The 21113-nt window shown below is 43.2% G+C and overlaps 1 protein-coding gene across 1 annotated transcript in view; it reads left to right on the top strand.

The window, feature by feature from the left end:
* Positions 1 to 21113, top strand: part of LOC143981516 (uncharacterized) — a 67899-nt gene that overhangs the window by 36874 nt on the left and 9912 nt on the right. Inside the window, exon 2 of the mRNA XM_077479384.1 lies at positions 17478 to 17810. Coding sequence (XP_077335510.1) covers positions 17478 to 17810 — 333 coding nt within the window. The remainder of the gene's footprint in view (positions 1 to 17477; positions 17811 to 21113) is intronic.

The following is a 21113-nucleotide window of genomic DNA, read 5'->3' on the forward strand; positions in this document are numbered from 1 at the left end:
ATCATCAAAATATGCAGTTTAGTACTGCCCTAAAATCACTGATGACAATCCTCATCAGATAGCTTGAACTCACCAATACCTATTTTCATCCACAGATGCTTTATTCTGATCATTAGATTATAGCAGATGACAGGATACAAACAGATGAACAGGTTGCGGTATTGTGTGGACAAAAGATGATATTGTCTGTAGATTACAATGTAGAATACATGTGCCCTGCTACATGAGGCTTGTTACTCCATTGATGACACAGGAAGTACAAAACACAGGAAGTGCAAAACACTGGAAAAAGTGTGGAGCATTACATACAAAGGAAGTATGTCTTAACACAAGGGGAAATAACTTGAGAACACAAATGAATTACCACAAAAGGTCACTAGATGGCAGCATGTTAACTAATCTTAAACGTCCATAGAAAAATGGTTAGGAAAACAAGGTCCGTTTTACATCTGTGTCTGGTGAGTTCATTACCAATGGGGATTATTCATGCATGAGGTGTTGGTGATGGTATCGAGATGAGAAAACTAGTCCTGGTTGCTAAGGGTTACGGAGCACACCTCTACTACATTTCTATTACATTGATTTTATGTTGATTTTTATAATTTTTTGTATGTTGATTGATTTCTCCAAGGTCTTTAATGGTTTTCTTGATTGCACTGAATATTGTATTTTATTATTCTACTAATTGCTGTTAATGCTGAGATGACTGCTTTGTTTTTATCTTTGGCATATTTTATATAAATTCAAACACAATTGTCTTGTGAAAAATAAAGTCCATAAAAATATATTCCAAAAAATATAAGATGCATAAGCATAATCAAAAAATGTGAAACTGATCATAAAAATAAAAAGCATCTATAAAAACAGTTCTTCAAACATCAATCTGAAAAGGTGCAGTGAAGGCTTATCTATTCATATTAAACTGTGACAGTTTCACCCAAAACAGTGCATGATCCACCACCAGCCGTACCAAACTGATTCACCAGATCCAAATTATAAACCAGCAGCTGCACCCTTTTGCAATCAGTACTCGAATCAGAGGTATTCGTTTAGCAAGTACACCAGGTCATCTCCATTGAATCATACTGTGATATCCATATATATATATATACACTGCAAGGAAGAGAAATGATCCAATAATGTGATACCGCTTTTAAAACACTTTTATTTAAAACATTTTAAATTTACACTCACATTTTTCAAGTGTCAGACCCGACACTAGGGATTTCAGGCATAAAAATGTATCCCAATCTCCCAAGGGCTTTCACGCTGGAGCGGTGCGCTTGCAGGATGCTGAAAAATGTCCTGCAAGCCGTGTCTTTGGAGTGCTGTAGGAGCGGTGTATTTACCGCTCTAAAAGCACCCCTTCCCATTGAAAACAATGGGGCAGCGCTCCAAACCCACCTGCAAAGCGCCGCTGCAGCAGCGCTTTGCGGGCATTTTTAACCCTTTTTCGGCCACTAGCGGGGGTTAAAACTGCCCCACTAGCGGCCGAAAAGCGCAGCTAAAACGATGGTAAAGCGCCTCTAAATATAGCGCCGCTTTACCGCCAGCGCGCCCAGCGTGAAAGTAGTCTTATGCCACGTACCCACGACCAGACTTTTCGAGGGACTAGGTCCGACGGTCTTTCTGATGGACCTTCAGCGGAGTTCCAACGGCCTTTCCGAATGAACGGACTTGGCCACACACAATCACACCAAAGTCCGACGGATTCAAGCGCGATGACGTACGACCGGACTAGAATAAGGAAGTTCATAGCCAGTAGCCAATAGCTGCCCTAGCGTCGGTTTTTGTCCGTCGGACTAGCATACACACAAACGGAATTCTCGGACCGGCGGATTTCCGGTGGAAAAATTTAAAATATGTTCTATTTCTAAATTCTATATATAATAATATAATATAATTTCTATATTTCTATTTTTTTGCCAAGCAAAGGTCCGATGGAGCCCACACATGATCGAATTGTCCGACGGACTCATTCCATCAGACCTTTGCTGTCAAAAAGTTTGGTCATGTGTACGCGGCATTACTGTTATACTGTAATATTACTTTATTGCTAACCATCATTTGCTTAGCAGGTATGCCATTCAGCTGCAGCGCAGGTTTATTTATTCTGATAGCAACAGCATTTGCTCTCACGATATGTAAAACCGTGACTCCAGCGCTGTAGGAGGTGATTTCAACACCACAGTTAAAAAAAGAGCATATATGCCGAAGCATGGGGGCAGGGGTGGAAGAACGATTTCCTCCTAACATTAGGGGCGGATATGCCCAACAAGGACCAGCATATGTTATATATGTCATATGATCTGTTGCTGGACTTTGAGTGGTTATACCAGAATGATGCCTGCAGGTTTAGGCATCTTCTTGGTATCATTTGTTTTAGCCAGAGGTCGGCTTTCATGTAAAAGCAATCCTAGGGGCTAATTAGCATCTAGACTGCTTTTACAAGCACTGGGAGGGAATGTCCCTCCTCTGACCATAGAGCTCACCAGAGACCAGAATAGCTCCAATCAACTCTATTGTCAGAAACCAGAAGCTATGAGCATTTTGTTTCGCTTGATATAGCAAGTTCCATTGGAAAATTGGGAAAGCATTTTAACACACTGATCTTGGTGTGGTCAGATGTCTTGAGGGCAGAGGAGAGGGTCTATTAGTCTGCAATTTTTTCAAAAAAGAGGGGATATTTACATTCCCTGAGATAACAATAAAAATGATAAAAAAATGAAAGGAAATAAAATATAAAAACAAAATGAAATAAAAAAAGCGCCCCTGTCCCCCTTGTGCTTATGCGCGAAGGCGAACGCAAGCGTTGGTCTGGTGTCATATGTAAACAGCAATTGCATGATGCATGTGAGGTATCACAATAAAGGTCAGATCGAGGGCTGTCATTTTAGCATTAGACCTCCTCTGTAGGGATGGGCTTTATGTTTGGGTTGAACATGAGTTAGACTCAAACATTGGCTGTTCACTCATTCGCCGAATAGCGAACAATTTGGGGTGTTTCCGGCAAATTTGAAAGCCGCAGAACACCCTTTAAAAGTCTATGAGAGAAATCAAAAGTGCTAATTTTAAAGGTTAATATGTTAATAAGTTATTGTCATAAAAAGTGTTTGCGGATGCGGGTCCTGCTCGAGGGGACATATATCAATGCAAAAAAAGTTTTAAAAACTTCAATTTTTTCGGGAGCAGTCATTTTAATAATGCTTAAAGTGGAACAATAAAGGTGAAATATTCCTTTAAATTTCATACCTGGGGTTGTCTATAGTATGCCTGTAAATTGGCACATTTTCCCTGTGTTTAGAACAGTCCCTGCACAAAATGAGATTTCTAAAGGAAAAAAAGTAATTTAAAACTACTCGTGGTGAAGATAGACATGCTGCTGTGACACTCCGCGACTCCGCTGTCTATAATATGCCTGTAAAGCGCATGTTCCCTGTGTTTAGTCTGACAGCAAAATTAAATTTCTAAAAGAAAAAAAGTAATTTAAAACTACTTGCGGCTATAATGAATTGTCAGTCCGACAATACACATAAAAGTTCATTGATAAAAACGGCATGGGATTTCCCCACAGGGGAACCCCGAACCAAAATGTTAAAAAAAAATGTGTGGGGGTCCCCCTAAATCCCATACCAGGCCCTTCAGATCTGGTATGGATCTGGTATGGATATTAAGGGGAACCCCGAGCCAAAAAAAAAAAAAAAATGGTGTAAGGGGTCCCCCTCAAAATCCATACCAGACCCTTCAGGATCTGGTATGGATTTTGAGGGGGACTTCCACACTCCCACACTGTCCCCCTCAAAATCCATACCAGACCTTTCATCCGAGCATGCAACCTGCCAGGCTGCAGCAAAAGAGGGGGGCAAGAGAGCGCCCCTCCCTGCTGAACCGTACCAGACCACATGCTCTCAACATTGGGAGGGTGCTTTGAGGTAGCGGCCCCCCCAAAGCACCAGAAGAGCCTCATTCTCACAACCCTTGCCCGGTGGTTGTGGGGTCTGTGGGCGGGGGGCTTATCTGAATCTGGAAGCCCCCTTTAACAAGGGGACCCGATATCCCAGCCCCCCGTGTGAATTGGTAATGGGGTACAAATGCACCCCTACCATTTCACAAAAAATTGTCAAAAAGGTTAAAAAACACAAGAGACAGTTTTGGACAAGTCTTCTTCTTTTCCGATTCTTCTTCCATCTTCTTTCTTCTGGTCTTCCTTAGGTGTGCTTCTTCTTCGTCCATCTTCTTCTTCTCCATCTTCTTCTTCCTCCGCTCTTCTCGTCCCACATCTCCCTCATTCTCTGCTGCATCCTCAGTGGAAGTCTTTCACTGTGTGACACTTCGGTTCTTCTGACACATCTTATATAATGGAGGGCGGGGCCATGCGGTGACCACGTCCCCCTCTGACGCCTATGGACTTCCCTATGGCTTTCCCCGTGATGTCAGTAAATGTAGTGTTACGTAAACGGGTGACCCTGCCCCCCTCTGATAACACGGGGAAAGCCATAGTGAAGTCCCCTTGGGTCAGAGGGGGGGTGGGGTCACCAGATAGCCCCGCCCTCTGTTATATAAGAAGTGTCAGAAGAACCGAAGCATCACACAGAGGAAGACTCCCACTGAGGTGAATCATGCGGAGGATGAAGCGGAGGAGAAACCGGAGGAAGATGCGGGATGAGAAGAGCGGAAGAAGATGGAGAAGAAGAAGATGGAGGAAGAAGAAGAACACAGAAGGACGACCAGAAAAAAGAAGATGGAAGAAGAAGCGTAAAGCAGAGAAGAAGAAATTAATAAAGGACTTGTCAAAAATCGTCTCTTGTGTTTTTTAACCTTTTTGACACTTTTTTGGTGAAATGGTAGGGGTACATTTGTACCCCATTACCAATTCATACAGGGGGGGCTGGGATCTGGGGGTCCCTTGTTAAAGGGGGCTTCCAGATTCCGATAAGCCCCCCGCCCGCAGACCCCCACAACTACTGGGCAAGGGTTGTGGGGATGAGGCCCTTCTCCCCATCAACATGGGGACAAGGTGCTTTGGGGGGCTACCCCAAAGCACCCTCCCAATGTTGAGGGCATGTGGCTTGGTATAGTTTCAGGAGGGGGGAACTCTCTCGTCCCCCCCTCTTTTCCTGTGGCCTGCCAGGTTGCGTGCTCGGATAAGGGTCTGGTATGGATTTTTGGTTGATCCCATGCCTTTTTTTACAATTTTGGTGTGGGGTTCCCCTTAATATCCATACCAGACCTGAAGGGCCCGGTATGAAATTTAGGGGGACCCCACGCAATTTTTTTTAAAACATTTTGGTTTGGGGTTCCCCTGTGGGGAAATCCGATGGCATTTTTATCAATGAACTTTTATGTGTATTGTCGGACCGACAATTCATTATAGCTGTGAGTAGTTTTAAATGACTTTTTTTCCTTTAGAAATGTCATTTTGCTGTCAGACTGTTCTAAACACGGGAAAAATGCGCTCCTTTACAGGCATACTATAGACACCCCCCAGGCACGAAATTTAAAGGAATATGAAACTTTTCACTTAAACACAGTTTTGTCAAAACATTTTATTGAAATTATCAGAAAAATATACAGAAATATTCAACAAAGAGAGGTGTGCTTGGTTACATAACTTGTACAAACTGGATATCAAGAGATACCGTTAAGGCAACAACATTCGTAGAAAGTCATAAGGGGGGAAAGACAAGGAGGGGAAAGGGGGAGTGGGGTAGAGGTACAAGTGGCACAGACAGTCTGAGCATATTAGACTTTGTCAAAGTAGTTCTAATCTGCTTTATAAACCTAAGTCGGCTGATGATGTTTGCTCCCACTTTGCCACCCCATATGGGCTCTAACTGTGGCAAAGTATGCCCCAAAAGGATATGTGGCAGATCTAGTGCGTTAAGTTTATTGTACCTTGATTTCTGGTACTTGCAAATGAATATGCTAATGTTACTCTACCTTTGTTTCAAACTTATTATAAAGGAGTACCAGTGAATTGGCATGGAACACTGTACGGAAATGTAGCATTCAGATAATAATTGCATGACCGTTAACAAAGTGACAGTATACATGGGTTATGGTCTATCCATATCGCACAGAAGATGTGTGCAATTGAACACTGATTAATGCTATGTTTCCGACAGTACTTGGGCATCGCTGATCATATGTCCAGAATTAAGATGGTCCAATACTCATATGCATGGTGACCTTACTTCTACGTGGTTGCTTAAGTTATAGTTGTTTTGGCCTGCGGGAACAATGTAGGTATCCAAATGTTCAGACTGCTCACAGATGATCTGAGTTGTTTGCGTTTGGTCCCGCTTTGGGGTATTGAACTCAGCACTGAAGGGCAGTTACGGTTGCCTTCTGAGTGTATATTAGGTGATGTGCTAACACCGTTCCTAGATGGTGTTTTTCCACTCAAATATGCTAGATGTGACATTGGTTTTCTCCTGAGATAGGTACAGAATGACTACAAAAAAAAGGGGGGATAGAGGGGGGAAAGAGGTAATATCTCCACTTATAGGGTATCCCTGTGAGAGTGGGTGGTGAAGGGGTAGGGAAAAACAGAAGGGGAGAGAGCTGGAGGGGTGTGGGGGGATGTTGGGTGTATCCGTCCGCCTCCCCCCTCCGCAGGCGATCTCTGGGTGAATGGCTATATTAGTCTAGGGAAGGTTATCATCATCAGGCAGATGAATTGTAGGTTCATTGAGCGGGCAGATGACTCTCAAGGGAATGACTGGTTACATCTCTCGTTCAGGCCCCAGATCGGCATGTTCTGTTGTGTGTTGGGTTTAACTGAGCTACGCATTCAGTTGATCACTCTCTGTGGTGGTCTGAAAGTGTTTCCAGCATGCCCATTTAATTCCAAATTTTTGCGGTGTATCTCTAGCGATGTGGATCAGCTCTTCCATGTCAGCTATTCTGTTAATCCTATGAAACCATTCCTTAATAGAGGGGGTAATGTTGGATTTCCAATGGATTGGGATACATTGTTTTGCTGCATTAATTAAATGTATCATTAGGGATTTATGGTATGAGCTTCATAGAGTGGGTGCGTGGTGCACGAGGAGCTGGGCTGGGGTAAAGGCTAACTCTTGTGTCATGATGTGCGAGGTTAACCGATGCACTTCTTTCCAAAAGGTTTGGATACGGGGGCACGACCACCAGATGTGAATCAGTGTACCTTTATCCTCTTGGCATCTCCAGCAAGTGTCCTTCCTCCTATCGTGGATTAGAATTTATGGAGTAAGGCTGGTGTGCACTACCAGCGGGACTGTATTTTATACCCATTCTCTTGGGCTGAAACATTAGTGGTGCCCTTGTGTATATTAAGAAAGATCGTTCCCCATTCTTCTGGGGTTAAGGTTGTATCTAGGTCCTTTTCCCAGGCTTTACAAGCTTTTAATGAGTTGGGCTTGTGATTTTGGAATAAGAGAGAGTGAGTGGTAGATATGAGGTGGGTTTGTGTGTTGTTGCTTCACAGAGTTGCTTAAAGGATGTTAATTGTCGTGCGCAGTCATGCTTTTTCCCTATTGATTTGATATATTGCGATATCAATAGGTATTTCCAGGCCGGAATAGGAGGTTTTTTTGTTGTCTTGGTCAGTTGGGTAGCTGTTTGGAGTTTACTTTGTAGAAGTGATGCATAAGGACTTGTTCTTGTGACCAGAATTGCCGAAGAAAATTATCGTGCATTCCTCGGGGAAAGTCTGGGTTCAATCTTATCGACTGGACGATAGGGAAGATTGCGTACAGATTTTACAGAAGCACTGTAGTGTGGATGCAAGAGAGTGTGTTCTAACGTCCTGATGAGAGTGAGAGCTCTGTATCCATGGTAGAGATTTGAGAGGTATGCTCGTGAAGGATGCTTCTAGACTCATCCAACCTTTATTGGGTGCATGTATATTCCAATCTAAAATCCTGGTCAAGTGGGTCGCTTTAGAGAAATTATGGAGGTCTGGAAGACCTATACCCCCTAGTTGCTTGGGTAAGGAAACCTGGGTGTAGCTAATTCTAGGTCGTTGTGTACCCCAAAGAAATTTAGTGCACAGGCTTCTGTATGATCTAAAGAAAGCTGGAGGGAGTTGTATTGGTACTGTTTGAAAAATGTAGAGAATTCTTGGGGGGCATTAATTTTCAGGATTGCAGCTCTGCTAAACCAAGAGAACAATGGTTTGTTCCAGTTATTTAGGTCTGTAGTCAATTTATTCAGAATGGTTGGGTAGTTTTTAGAGTATAGATCTTTCAGTTTGGCAGTGAGCTGTATTCCCAAGTAGGTTATCGCATCTGCTTTCCATTGAAATGGGAAATTTGCTGTACATTGTTCTACTGTGTCTGGGGGGAGAGAAACGTTTAAGGCGTATGATTTAGAAAAGTTTATTTTAAGGTTGGATATCAGATTAAAGTGGTTTAATTCTTTTAGCATTACTCAATACTGGTAATGTGGTATGTGGGTTTGTAAGGAACATTAAAATGCCATCTGCGAATGCAGCAAGTTTGTATTCTTTCTTTGCAGTTTTAATGCCTTAAATATCGGGATTCTGTCTTATACAGCACAAAAAGACTTAGAGGGTAAGGATAAAAAGAATAGTGGTAGGAGCCTGTTAGCCAAGATCTTGGAGAAAATTTTGATATCCACGTTAAGTAGAGATATGGGTCTATAGTTTGCGGCTTGTGTTGGGTCTTTGTCATCTTTGGGTATAACTACTATATGAGATTCCAGCATCTCGGGTTTAAGAGGGGTGTTAGAGTGAGACAAGCAGTTGAATGCTGTCCTAAAGGGGGTGCTTAAGGTTTTTGCAAAAGTCTTGTAGTACACTGAGGACAGGCCTTCAGGTCCTGGACTTTTGCGGGTTTTTGTCTGTTTAAGCGCCGTGTCCCATTCTAGTTGAGTGATAGGATGTCAAGTTCTTTGGAGATGTCCAGAGATTGGATTTTGGGGCAAAATCTGTCTAAGAATGTTTTGATCTTCTGGGTTCTGGTCGCTTTGGGTTTTGCGGAAGGGTTTGATTCATCTATATTATAGAGCCTAGTATAGAAGCATTCAAACTCCTGTTCAATGTCTTTATTCTTCGAATATATTTCTCCCGTTTGGTCTTTTTGGATTGTAGGGCCTGGGCACGTAGATGGCCGCTCTTGTTTCCGAATTCATAGAAGTATCTCTGTGAAAGCATAAATCGTTTCCTGATGTTTTTGCCTATTTCCTCATGTATTAGGGTGCGTACTTCCATAAGTTCGTGAAGAACATGGGCGGCTAAAGTGTTTTTGTGTAGGATCTCTAATGTCTGGAGTTTGTCAAATAATGCTTTAAGTTGCGCTTGTTTTTCTTTTATCACACATTTATTGTCAGCCCATTGAGTCATGCTTGATTTATCGGGTGTGTTGTTTTCATTTAAGTAATTGTTAAGGCATTTACGAATGTCCGTCGTGTGTGTTATGTCGGTCAGGATAGTGGGATCCAATCTCCATATCTGAGTGCGTTCCATTTTTTTTGGGGAGAGTCAGTGTGATCGTGACTGGGTGATGATCTGATAGGGTCATTAGCTCAATTGTCACCTTCGTTAGTTGGAAAAGGTCTGGTTGGGTCAGGGATAGATAGTCGAGTCTCGAGTATCTGTCATGGGGGATTGAAAAGAAAGTGAAATCTTTTTCTTTGGGATGGAGTGTACGCCAGGTGTCATGAAGGAGGAGTTTTGTAGGGTCAATTTTATTTGGCGAAAAGCCCTATATGGTAGGTGAGAGGTTCCCGCAGACGTATCGAGAAGTGGGTCCAAGGGGACTTTAAAATGTGGAATGTGGCTAGTTGCGTTGTGACTTCACGGAAGAATGGTACTTGAGATGTGTTGGGGCTGTATATGTTGGCTAATGTGATGGTTTTATTGTACCAGGTGCCTTTGAGGAAGATATATCTTTCTTGTTCATCAACTTGTGTATAGGTTACTTGGAAGGGCGTATGTTTGGAGAAGAGGATCGAGACCCTTTTGGTTTTGGAGTTTGGTGCCATTGCGTGGTAACTGTGTGGGTAGTTATAGTTGGATAACTTTGGTATCGCTAGGGAGCTGAAGTGGTTCTCCTGTAGGAAGATCACATCAGCTCTCATACTTTTCATACTGGATAGTAGGCGTGAGTGCTTCTCTGGGATGTTCAGTCCTTTGACATTTAAGGATACAATCTTGAGGGTAGGATTTGTGGTTTTGGTCACTAGTGGGGACATGGCGAAGGCTAGGTGGCATTTCTTGAGGAGGAGATCGCCTGGGGGGAGGCAGCGGGGAGAGGCAGCGGGGGAAGGCCAACAGTGGGATCTGAGGTGAGGGTGGAGGGAGGAGGGGGTGAAGCAGAAGGAGAGGACAGAAAAGGAGGCTGCTGGGAGAGATAGGGCCCCTAGAGGTATGTAGAATTGGGGGGTGTGGAAAGGGGGGAGTGAAGGGGAGTGTGTATAGTGACTGGAGTCGGGTATAGACTTCAGATCCTACTCGACAAAATAGGGTCCAGCAGGGGTCAGTTGGGGGTGATTGGTTACAGTTTGAAGAGGAATGCGGTCCCATGTTCCCAGGAGGTCAGTATAGCTTGTATAGGAAATGCTTAAAGTATGGGGAGTATTGGATAGTAAAGGGAGAAGTGCGTTTTTACTTCCGGTTTGTCTTTTCCTTTAGGTGAGCAACTCTAGTATGATAGGGACGAGAGAAGGCAGAGTTTGCACTTAGAGGTTGTGTCTGGGATTAACATAGTAAGTAGGGCAGTGAAGTGGGACCCCCAAATTGGTTTAGAGATATTGCTAAAAGGGATTTGTAATTACGGGAGTGATTCTATTGCCCTAAGGGTCTAGATTCTAGGGGTGGTCAATACAAAGAGCTGTGTTATAGGTTGGTTTAATCTAGGGCTGAAACAACTAATCGATTAATCGATTATGAAATTAATCGATTACTATTTTCATAATCGATTAATCGGCCAGTAACATAATGGGGTTAAAAAAAAACTAGAATGAGCCCTTTATAGTACAAAAATATAATCACTACTGTAAATATTACTTTCACTGTTCTACAGTAAAAAAATGAACCCCTTCCAGTAGTGATTATCTGCTTTTTTGCACTATAAAGGGCTAATTTTACTCTTTTTAACCCAATGATGTTGCTAAACGTCTCAGGCCTGGTTCACGTCTATATGTTTGTTGGTGCTTTTTGTAGAAACGCACTACAGTTCATTTACATGGTTTCCTATGGGACACGTTCATATCTGTGCTTCAGCCGCTGTGTATTTGGAAAGGGTCAGGGACTTTTAACGCAAAACTGTGCTTTTTTTGGTTCAATATACTTCAATGGAGAAGCTGCAGAAAAGCATGTAATGTGTTTTTGCAGCAATTTGTGTGTTTTAATCTGCCCAAAAAAAATGCAAAGAACGCAAATTGCAGTAAAATTCCGTGTGCAAAAATCAAAACGCACCGCAAAAAGTACTGCAGAAACAGATCAAAAGCAAAAACTGCATAGGTGTGTACCGAGCCTTATGCTGGCCACATGGATAAATTTTCAGGTGAGAATATTCAGATGAAAAATCTTTGTACATTCGCTGAATGAAAGAATTCTATTTCCAAATTTTCTTTTTTACGGTTATTAACCGATTCATCGAAACAATAATCGGCCAACTAATCGATTATGAAAATAATCGTTAGTTGCAGCCCTAGTTTAATCCCTACGAAAGGGTGATCAAGTAACTATACACCATAACCAACATTTAGTATCGTGGTCGTAAAGAACTAAACTTAACATGTATAAACCCAAATTATTATTCTTAGGTGAAACCAGAACATTAACATAAACATCACCATGAACTCTTGTTGACCATATATGCTAAAAGGTGAACGTCTGTTCAGTTCCGAAGAGGGCTATTATGTGATAGCGTGACATCAGGTGGATGATGACATGTGCAGTAACAAGCACACCCTAATGCCGCTTACACACGATCAGACTATCCGGCAGACTTAGTCCGCCGGACTTTCCGAACGAGTGGACCTGCCCACACACAACCGGACTTTTCCGGCGGACTAGGTCCGCTGGACTATGGCGGGGGTCCGCCATACTTTTGAAATGAACGGACTTGCCCACACATGGAGGAAAGTCTGTTCGTTTTGAACGCGGCTCCAGGTAGCCGGGACTAGCGAAGGAAGTCAATGTCGCCACCTTTGGCGGCGAGATTGACACATCGCTGGCCCCGTCACCTGGTAAGGACTTAAACCGGAAGCCCTACGCTGAAAAAACAGCATGGGGGTCCCCCCCAAGGTCCATATAAGACCGTTATCTGAGCACGCAACCTGGCCGGTCAGGAAAGGGGGTGAGGACGAGCGAGCGCCCCCCTCCTGAGCCGTACCAGGCCCCCCCACCCCAAAGCGCCTTGTCCCCATGTTGATGAGGATAAAGGCCCTCTTCCTGACAAACCTGGCTGTTGGTTGTTGGGGGTCTGCAGGCGGGGGGATCATCGGGGGCCCTCATATACTGGCCCCCCACCCTGTGTAAATGAGTATGGGGTACAATGCTGGGACTGTGACATCACAAGGGGCAGGGACATCAACCGGTGACCTCACCCATTGTCCCTAATATAAGTGGCCGCACAACGCGTCCCTGTCATTGTGGCCAGAGACAGCGTTGAGTCAACATCTCAAGGAAGAAGAGGAAGAAGAAGAGAAGAAGAAAAGAGAAGGCGGTGGAGGTGGCGGCGGCGACGATGACAGAAGACCGGGCCACCGCTAGTAAAAGAGCTGGAAGAAGGAGCGGAGGCCCATCAAGAAGAACCAAAGAGGGAGACAAGACCCCCGAAGTCGGAAGAAGAGGCGGCGGCGACAGAAGACCGGGCCACCGCTAGTAAAAGAGCTATAGGAAGAAAGCAGAGGCCCGGCAAGAAGAATCGAAGAGGGGGACTAGACCCCGGAAGTCTGAAGAAGACCCCCGGATGGCAACGAAGAAGAAAGCCTGGCTCCTCCGCTAGTAAAAGAGCTAGCAAAAGAGCAGAAGATAGCGGAGGAGTCCGGCGAGAAGACCCCCCAAGACGGAAGAAGACCCCTGAAGCTGTGCAGTAAATTATATTAAAACCTTGTGTTGTGTTTTATTTAAAATTTTTTCACCAGGTGAATGGGTAGGGGTACATTGTACCCCATACTCATTCACATAGGGTAGGGGGCTGGTATCTGGGGGCCCCCTTATTAAAGGGGGCTCCCGGATTCCGATAAGCCCCCTGCCCAAAAGCCCCCGACAACCAATGGCCAGGGTTGTCGCGAAGAGGGCCTTGTCCACATCAACATGGGGAAAAGGTGCTTTTGGGTGGAGGGGCACAGGGCCCCCCCTTCCCCAAAGCACCCCCCATGTTGAGGGCATGCAGCCTGGTACGGCTCAGGAGGGGGGGAGCTCGCTCGTCCAAACCTCTTTTCTGACCGGCCGGGTTGCGTGCTTGGATAAGGGTCTTATATGGACGTTTTTTCAGCGTAAGGCTTCCCCTTTAAGTCCATAACAGGTGACGGGGCCAGCGACGTGTCAATCTCGCCGTCCAAGGCGGCGACATTGACTTCCTTCACTAGTCCCGTCTACCTGGAGCTGCGCTCAAAATGAACGGACTTTTCTCCATGTGCGGGAAAGTCCGTTCATTTCAAAAGTCTGGCGGACTAGCACACAGACGGCCGGATTGTCTGCCAGACAATTTGAGTCAAAACTACTTTCTAAGTCCGCCGGACTTTTTGGAAACAAAAGTCAGCCGAAGCCCACACACGGGTGGATTGTCCGGCGGACTCTGGTCCGCTGGACCAAGTCCACCAGATAGTCTGATCGTGTGTACGCGGCATTATCATAGGAATACCTCAACTGTGGCGGTATCCTTCTCACTTCTCCACTGTTGATTTAGGAAGTCATCTTATATCCGATGGTACCAGAATCATTATAAAGGTGTGCGTTAAGGGCGCCCTCTTCAAAGTGTAGACAACCACCTTATGATTGAAATTATAGCATGAAGAGCTTTCACATGTAATCAAGAGGCCTAAGAATTATCAGAAGAAATCACTATGATATGATAACATTGCATAGTATTAGGTATAGCAGTGAACAGTCATAAATCATCGATTTAGTTTCACTCTACTACTCTATAAGACACCTATGTGGGGGTTTGATATTTTATCCCCATCTGTACTATATCAGGTTTATATCAGGTCTCTTATTACTCTTCTTGAAGGGCATGGCTCCTGCTGCGGTAACGTTCAAGCATAGAGGTAAGCACTCTTGTCTCTTGACCTGGTCTGAGTTTAAAAGGACAGCCTAGACCGCAGTCTCTGATTCCCTTTATCAACATGCTAGAGATGATATGGGGAACATTTCTATGAGGTTAGATGATAGTAGAAAAGGCGCGGGATAATGATTCTAGCTTTGTTTACAAATCGTCCCGACGAGGAACATACTCACTTTTCACTGCTTTCTGGTGGGATGATTCAACAGATCAGCTTAGAGCTAAGTCTAACAGTCCTGAAGGATGATGATATCCTCAGTATCATCATCTTGCAGTTCCAAGTGTGGTGGAAATAACTTTCCGGCTAGGTAGAGGGGAATAGTGAAGCAGGGTGAGAGGAACTCTGTCATGTTAGGCGGCTTATGATGAGGGGGTAGTTGATCTCCTCATGAGCGCCGTGGTTTGCGATGGTCTGGAGAGGCTGTGGGGCTGCCATTTCTCAGATTTCCTGCTGCTTGTGGGGACGAGGGCAAGGGGTGAGCTCTATCGCGGTGTCCCATGCTGAAATTCCCCGCTTCAGTGATACCTTTCATAGAGAGGGCTCTGTGTAGTGGGGGCAAGCGAAAGTCACTGTACCAGTCCGCAACATCCACAAGATATGGAGAGTGGTGCAAAAGTGTTCCAAGTCCCCAGGCACTCTCAGGTTTGCCGTGTGGCCATTAGCAGAAGCTGATAAGGAGAAAGGAAATTTCCATCTGTACACTATCGCTCTGGCTCTAAGCACAACAAATCTGTGAATCAGGGGGTCTTTCCAGCAGCTCATTGAAAAGCGCTGTGACAGAGTGGGTAATCTGGGAAGGTTCTATAGTCTCAGGGAGGCCTCTTACCCGCAAGTTGCGACGTCTCCCGCAGTTGTCAAGGTCCTCCATGTGCCTGTTGATTTCCCTGAGGTGAATGGAGTGGGATTCCAAGATGTGTTGCACTTGACAGTGGGAATCGTCATAGCGGGCTTGTGTCTCTTCAACCTCCTCCACCTGCAGTATTATGGCTTGGAAGTCTGAGCGGAGATCCGATATGGCCGCCGACAGTGTACTTTTGATGTCTGCTGCCACCGCACGAAGGTCAGCTAGACTCAGTGCGGGTGATGCCTGCGTGTCAGGAGGAGCTTGCAGGCTGCGGCTTCTGGAGTGGGGAGTGTACCTATTCGAGGAGCGGGGCTCGTGTGCTGCGGCCTGCGTCTCCAGCGTGAATCCTCTCAGTCATGCCCTGAATATGTCTGGGATATGTTGGCTCAGCTGGGTCTTTTGGCTCCGGGGAGTGGGTCGCGGGGGTGTTCTGCTTTGTGCTCCCCATAATGAGCATTGTTGAGGGTGTCTGTAGAAAGAGAGCTGGACCTCAGGGAATGGGAATTTAGGATTAGGCGTCCATCTTCGACCGGCTCCAAGCCACGCCCAAATATTACACTTTTATTGTTTCACATTAATCATTATTAAAATCACTGCTCCCGAAAAAACGGCCAATTTTAAAACTTTTTTTGCATTGATACATGTCCCCTGGGACAGGACCCGGGTCCCCAAACACTTTTTATGACAATACCATGCATATTAGCCTTTAAAAGGAACACTTTTGATTATTCATGTTCGTGTCCCATAGACTTTAACGATGTTCGCGTGTTCAAACAAAGTTTTTGCCTGTTCGCATGTTCTGGATGCGAACCAAACTGGGGAGTGTTCGGCTCATCCCTACCCTTCTGTAAAGGTTTGTGCGCAACTTTAAAGCATGTCGAGTTAAAAAAAGTGGTGCATTTGAAAAATTGCTGCGCAAATACTGTGTGAACAAAAAAAAATTGCAAGACTCACCATTTTAATCTGTAGGGTCTTGTAGAGTCATGTTAAGTCCATGGAATATTTTATATTTTGCCACAAGTTTTGGGAAAATTACAAACTTTTTTTTTGTTGCACAAAGTTGTCACTAAATGATATATTGCTCACACATGCCATAGTTATATGTGGAATCACTTGTGACAAAAAAATAAAAATATTCAATTGCTCAACATGCCTCTCAGAAATTTCCTTGGGGTGTCTATTTTCCAAAATGGGGTCATTTGGGGGGGGGGGGGGGGGTTTGTACTGCCCTGCCATTTTAGCACCTCAAGAAATGAGATAGGCAGTCATAAACGAAAAGCTGCGTAAATTCCAGAAAATGTACCCTAGTTTGTAGACGCTATAACTTTTGCGCAAACCAATAAATATACGCTTATTGACTTTTTTTTACCAAAGACATGTGTCTGAATACATTTTGGCCTAAATGTATGACTAAAATTGAGTTTATTGGATTTTTTTTAATAACACAAAGTAGAAAATATCTTTTTTTTTTGTCTTTTTTCCGTTTATATCGCAAACAAATTCAATCGCAGAGGCAATCAAATGCCATTAAAAGAAAGCTCTATTTGTGGGGAATAAAAGGACACAAATTTTGTTTGGGTACAACATTACATGACCGCGCAATTACCAATTAAAGCAGCGCAGTGCCAAATTGTAAAAAGTTCTCTGGTCTTTGAGCAGCCAAATCTTCTGGGGCTGAAGTGGTTAAATACTTTTACTGCAATCAGTGTATATAATTTGTCAGTGGTAGCGGTGGGAGGGGAGGGGTATTTTATACACATACAACACCCACCACACTATCCCACCTCCCCACCCAGGATCTGCATTCACCGACCTCCCCTAACTAGTAAGAATTGGAAAGGAATGAGGATTTTGTCACTTCTGGTTTCTGTTCTTGCTTCCCTTGGATTGGGAAGAAGATAATGGCGCATCATCTACATTCCACCACTACCCCTGATTTGGGGGATTTAGTCTGGAATGTGACATGTAGATCCATTCTTTCTTAGTAAAGCCGTACCGTCCTTGTCTGTATAGAAATGTCCATTTATTACACCTGCTGTGGTCCTGGGATCAGGTCTTCCTGTACTGAAAGGTCCATCGATCTCCCATAATGCATCTGTGCACATTTTTATTTGCTCCGGTCCTATGAGTCCACCAGTCTCCCATCAGTGACCAGCAGATCAGATGACCATTCAAGTGGCATTGATACCAATAACTGTGTCCTTGTCATATATCGCCTCTAATTCTATGTGTGCATTTTATTATTTTTCATTTATCATTTTTCTGATGTGATCTTCATTTTTGTTATATCTGTTATATTGTTCTTCTGTTCATATTCATTACACCAGAAATTGGAGTTTATGGACACTATGAAAGTTCTGCTGACATTTCTTTATCTGTCTTCTCCTCCCAGGTCTCCTGTATATGATGATCATACCGGTGTCATCAGGAACGGTGTATGTACAGAGCGGATCAGACATCACTGACTGTAATATGAAGTGTCCTGAAGATAATGAAGAAGTTACCCTGGAGCTGTTCAGAGTATGCAGAGGGGTGGATAGGACACTTCTGGAAAATCACTGTTATTACAATACCACTAAAACCCATGACTCCAGACTCCGACTGCACACAGGGAGCGGCTGCTGGAAGCTGACACATGCCAGGAGGGAGGATTCCGGGGTATATAAGATCTGGTGTTACTGTGCTCCGGGATATGTAATGTCCTCTACAGAGATCCGTGTTCTGGGTAAGAGTTCATATACTGCATCACACTTCTCTTTGTGGGAGAAGACTTTGTGTTTGAAATCTATTTCAAATGGAATAACACAATGGCTTAGTGGTTAGCACTTCTACTGTGCAGCACTGGGATCCTTGGATTAAATCTCGTCCAGAACACTATCTGCATGGAGTTTGCATCTTCTGGATGGGTTTCCTCCCATGCTCCTAATAGGTGCTGGAAGGTTAATTGGCTGATATCTAAATTGGCTTTTGTAGATTGTTAGCTCCTCGGTGACAGGGAATGATGTGAATTTACAGTATGTCTGGCAATTTATAAAGTGTCTATATACTATACACTATATAAATGCATGTAATAAATAAAATAATATGAGGTATAGCTTTATATATTGAGTGTTGGGCCCTGCAAAGGTTTTTAGTTGTTTTTAATATACTTCATGTGTAAAAAAAAAAAAAGAAAAAAAGTTTACTACAGAAAGAAAGAAAAAAAGAAAGAGAAAGAAAGAATAGTATGTAGTAATATATAATCATTTTAACCGCTTTAGCCCCGACCATTTGGCTGCCAAATGACCAGGCCACTTTTTTGCAATTTGGCACTGCGTCCCTTTAACTGACAATTGCGCGGTCGTGTCATGTTGTACCCAAACAAAATCGACGCCCTTTTTTCCCCCACAAATAGAGCTTTCTTTTGGTGGTATTTCATCATCGCTGCGATTTTTATTTTTTGCGCTATAAACAAAAAAAGACTGACAATTTTGAAAAAAAAAAAAAAACACAATATTTTTTTATTTTTGCTATAATAAATATCCCAATTAAAAAAAAAAAAAACACACATTTTTTCATCATTTTAGGCCGATATGTATTCTTCTACATATTTTTGTTAAAAAAATCACAAGAAGTGTATATTGATTGTTACAGCGTCTACAAAATAGGGAATAGTTTTATGGCATTTTTTTTTACTAGTAATAGCGGTGATCTGTGATTTTTTATCATGACTGTGACATTATGGCAGACACGTCGGACAATTTTGACACATTTTTGGGACCATTGTCATTTATATAGCGGTCAGTGCTATAAAAATGCACTGATTACTGTAAAAATTACACTGGCAGTGAAGGGGTTAACCACTGGGGGCGCTGAAGGGGTTAAGTGTGTCCTAGGGAGTAATTATAACTGGGAGGGGGAGGAGGAGCTACCAGTGAAACGTCAGTGATCACTGCTCCCGATCACAGGGAACAGCAGATCCCTGACATGTCACTAGGCAGAAAAGGGAAATGCCTTGTTTACAAACAGGTTGCCCCCCCCCCCCCACGCCGCCTTCCATATCTCTTACTGAGTATCCTGTCCCACCGGTCCATGATCCAGCACTTCTGCTGGCTAGAGACAGGCTGGCACAAAGCCGGAAAGGGCTTTGTTCCAGTCTTCTCTCTGTAAACATGGAAGCGACATCACTTCCGGTTTACTCGGCTACCAATGGCTCTAGTTTTTTAAAAAGTGACAGTATTCAGAATCGCCGTTTTAAGGTTAAAGGAAGGATTTGGTCTTTTAGACCGGTGAACCCTCCATGAAGAGTACCCGTCACCACCTATCACTGTCACAAGAGATGTTTACATTCCTTGTGACAGCAATAAAATTAATCCCATTTTTATTTTATTTTTAAAGTAAAAAATAAATAAATAAATAAAATAAATTTGAATTTTTGAAGTTCTCCTGTCCCCATAAGCTTGCGCAGCAAAGAAAACGCACACGTATGTCGCGCCCGCATATGTAAACGGTGTTCAAATCACACATGTGAGTTATCGCCGTGATTGGCAGAGCGAGAGCTATAATTTTAGTACTAGACCTCCTCTGTAACCTGGTAACCGTAAAAAAATTGGGGGTAGGCACTTATGGAGATAGGTACGCCTATTTTTAGGCACCGTATTTTGACGCCATTCCACGAGTGTGCGCAATTTCAAAGCATGAAATGTTAGGTATCTATTTACTCGGGGTAACATCATCTTTCACATTATACAAAAAAATTGGGCTAAATTTACTGTTTAGTTTTTTTTTTTTGTTCATGAAAGTGTATTTTTTGCTAAAAAATTGCATTTGAAAGACCACTGTGCAAATACCACGTGACATAAAGTATTTCAATGATCGCCATTTTATTCTCCAGATTCTCTGCTAAAAAAAAAAATATATATATATATATATATATATATATATATACATATAATGTTTGGGGGTTCTAAGTAATTTTCTAGCAAAAAATACAGACTTTGTAACTTGCAAGCGACAAATGTCAGAAATAGGCTTAGTCATGAAAGGGCTAATCTATTTTATCTTATAAACATACAGTATATAATAACGTTAAGCTACTCTGTAACAGTTTTTGTACATACATACCTTGAAAATGCATTTATTTTTTATTTTTCTTGCACGTGATTGGGTATTCTTTGCCAAATGAAGCTCATTTACCAAGCTCTGGAGCAACTGCAACTTTGCAAAGTGCACAGCCTATTTGCCTTTAGTAAATCAACCCCAGTCAGTATCTGTATGTGCAATCCTGAATAGTCAATAAATTCACCAATTTTATTATTCTCTTACTGAAGCTCTTTATGCACTATTCATTGTCCGATAATGCTGTATTCCCCTATATTATGTGAGCAGAGGCAGCTCTAGGCTTTGTGAGGCCTAAGGCAAAACATAGACATGAGGCCCCATTCACACCCAGAAATATGAAAAATACATCCAGCGATAAAAAATAACGGTGTGGGACCCCGGGACACCAAACACCCCCATCCCCCAGTGCTTCCGGCTTCCCTCCTCTTCTCTCCCACTGACTGCTGTGGGGGATCTTCAGTCTTCAGGATGGAGGGTGGGAAAAGGGGCTGATAAATATGTAATTTACCAGCCCCTTCCTTTTCTAAATAAACACAGTAAGTGATCGTTACTGATCACTCACTGTGGGTTATTTACTAAAGGAAAATCCACTTTGCACTGCAAGTGTACTGGAAGTAAAGTTGCTTTAGATCCGAGGGGGTATGCAAGGAAAATAAAAAAAACAGCATTTTAGCTTGCACATGATTGGATGATAAAATCAGCAGAGCTTCCCCTCATTTCAGATCTACCCCTTAGATTTACAGTGACTGCACTTACAAGTGCATTTGCAGTGCAAAGTGGATTTGCCTTTTTCGTAAATAACTCCCACTGTGTTCATTCATAAATGAAGCATAATAAACTGCATGCAGCTGAGGCTACAGTGAAAGGGACTGGGGAATGTGTTTCCTCAGTCCCTTTCTCTATCTCAAAAATAAGACTTCAGGGGTCT

Source organism: Lithobates pipiens, unplaced genomic scaffold (genome assembly GCF_037356315.1).
Source record: "Lithobates pipiens isolate NorthernLeopardFrog02 unplaced genomic scaffold, aLitPip1_a1.2 Scaffold_16, whole genome shotgun sequence".
NCBI classification, from domain to species: domain Eukaryota; kingdom Metazoa; phylum Chordata; class Amphibia; order Anura; family Ranidae; genus Lithobates; species Lithobates pipiens.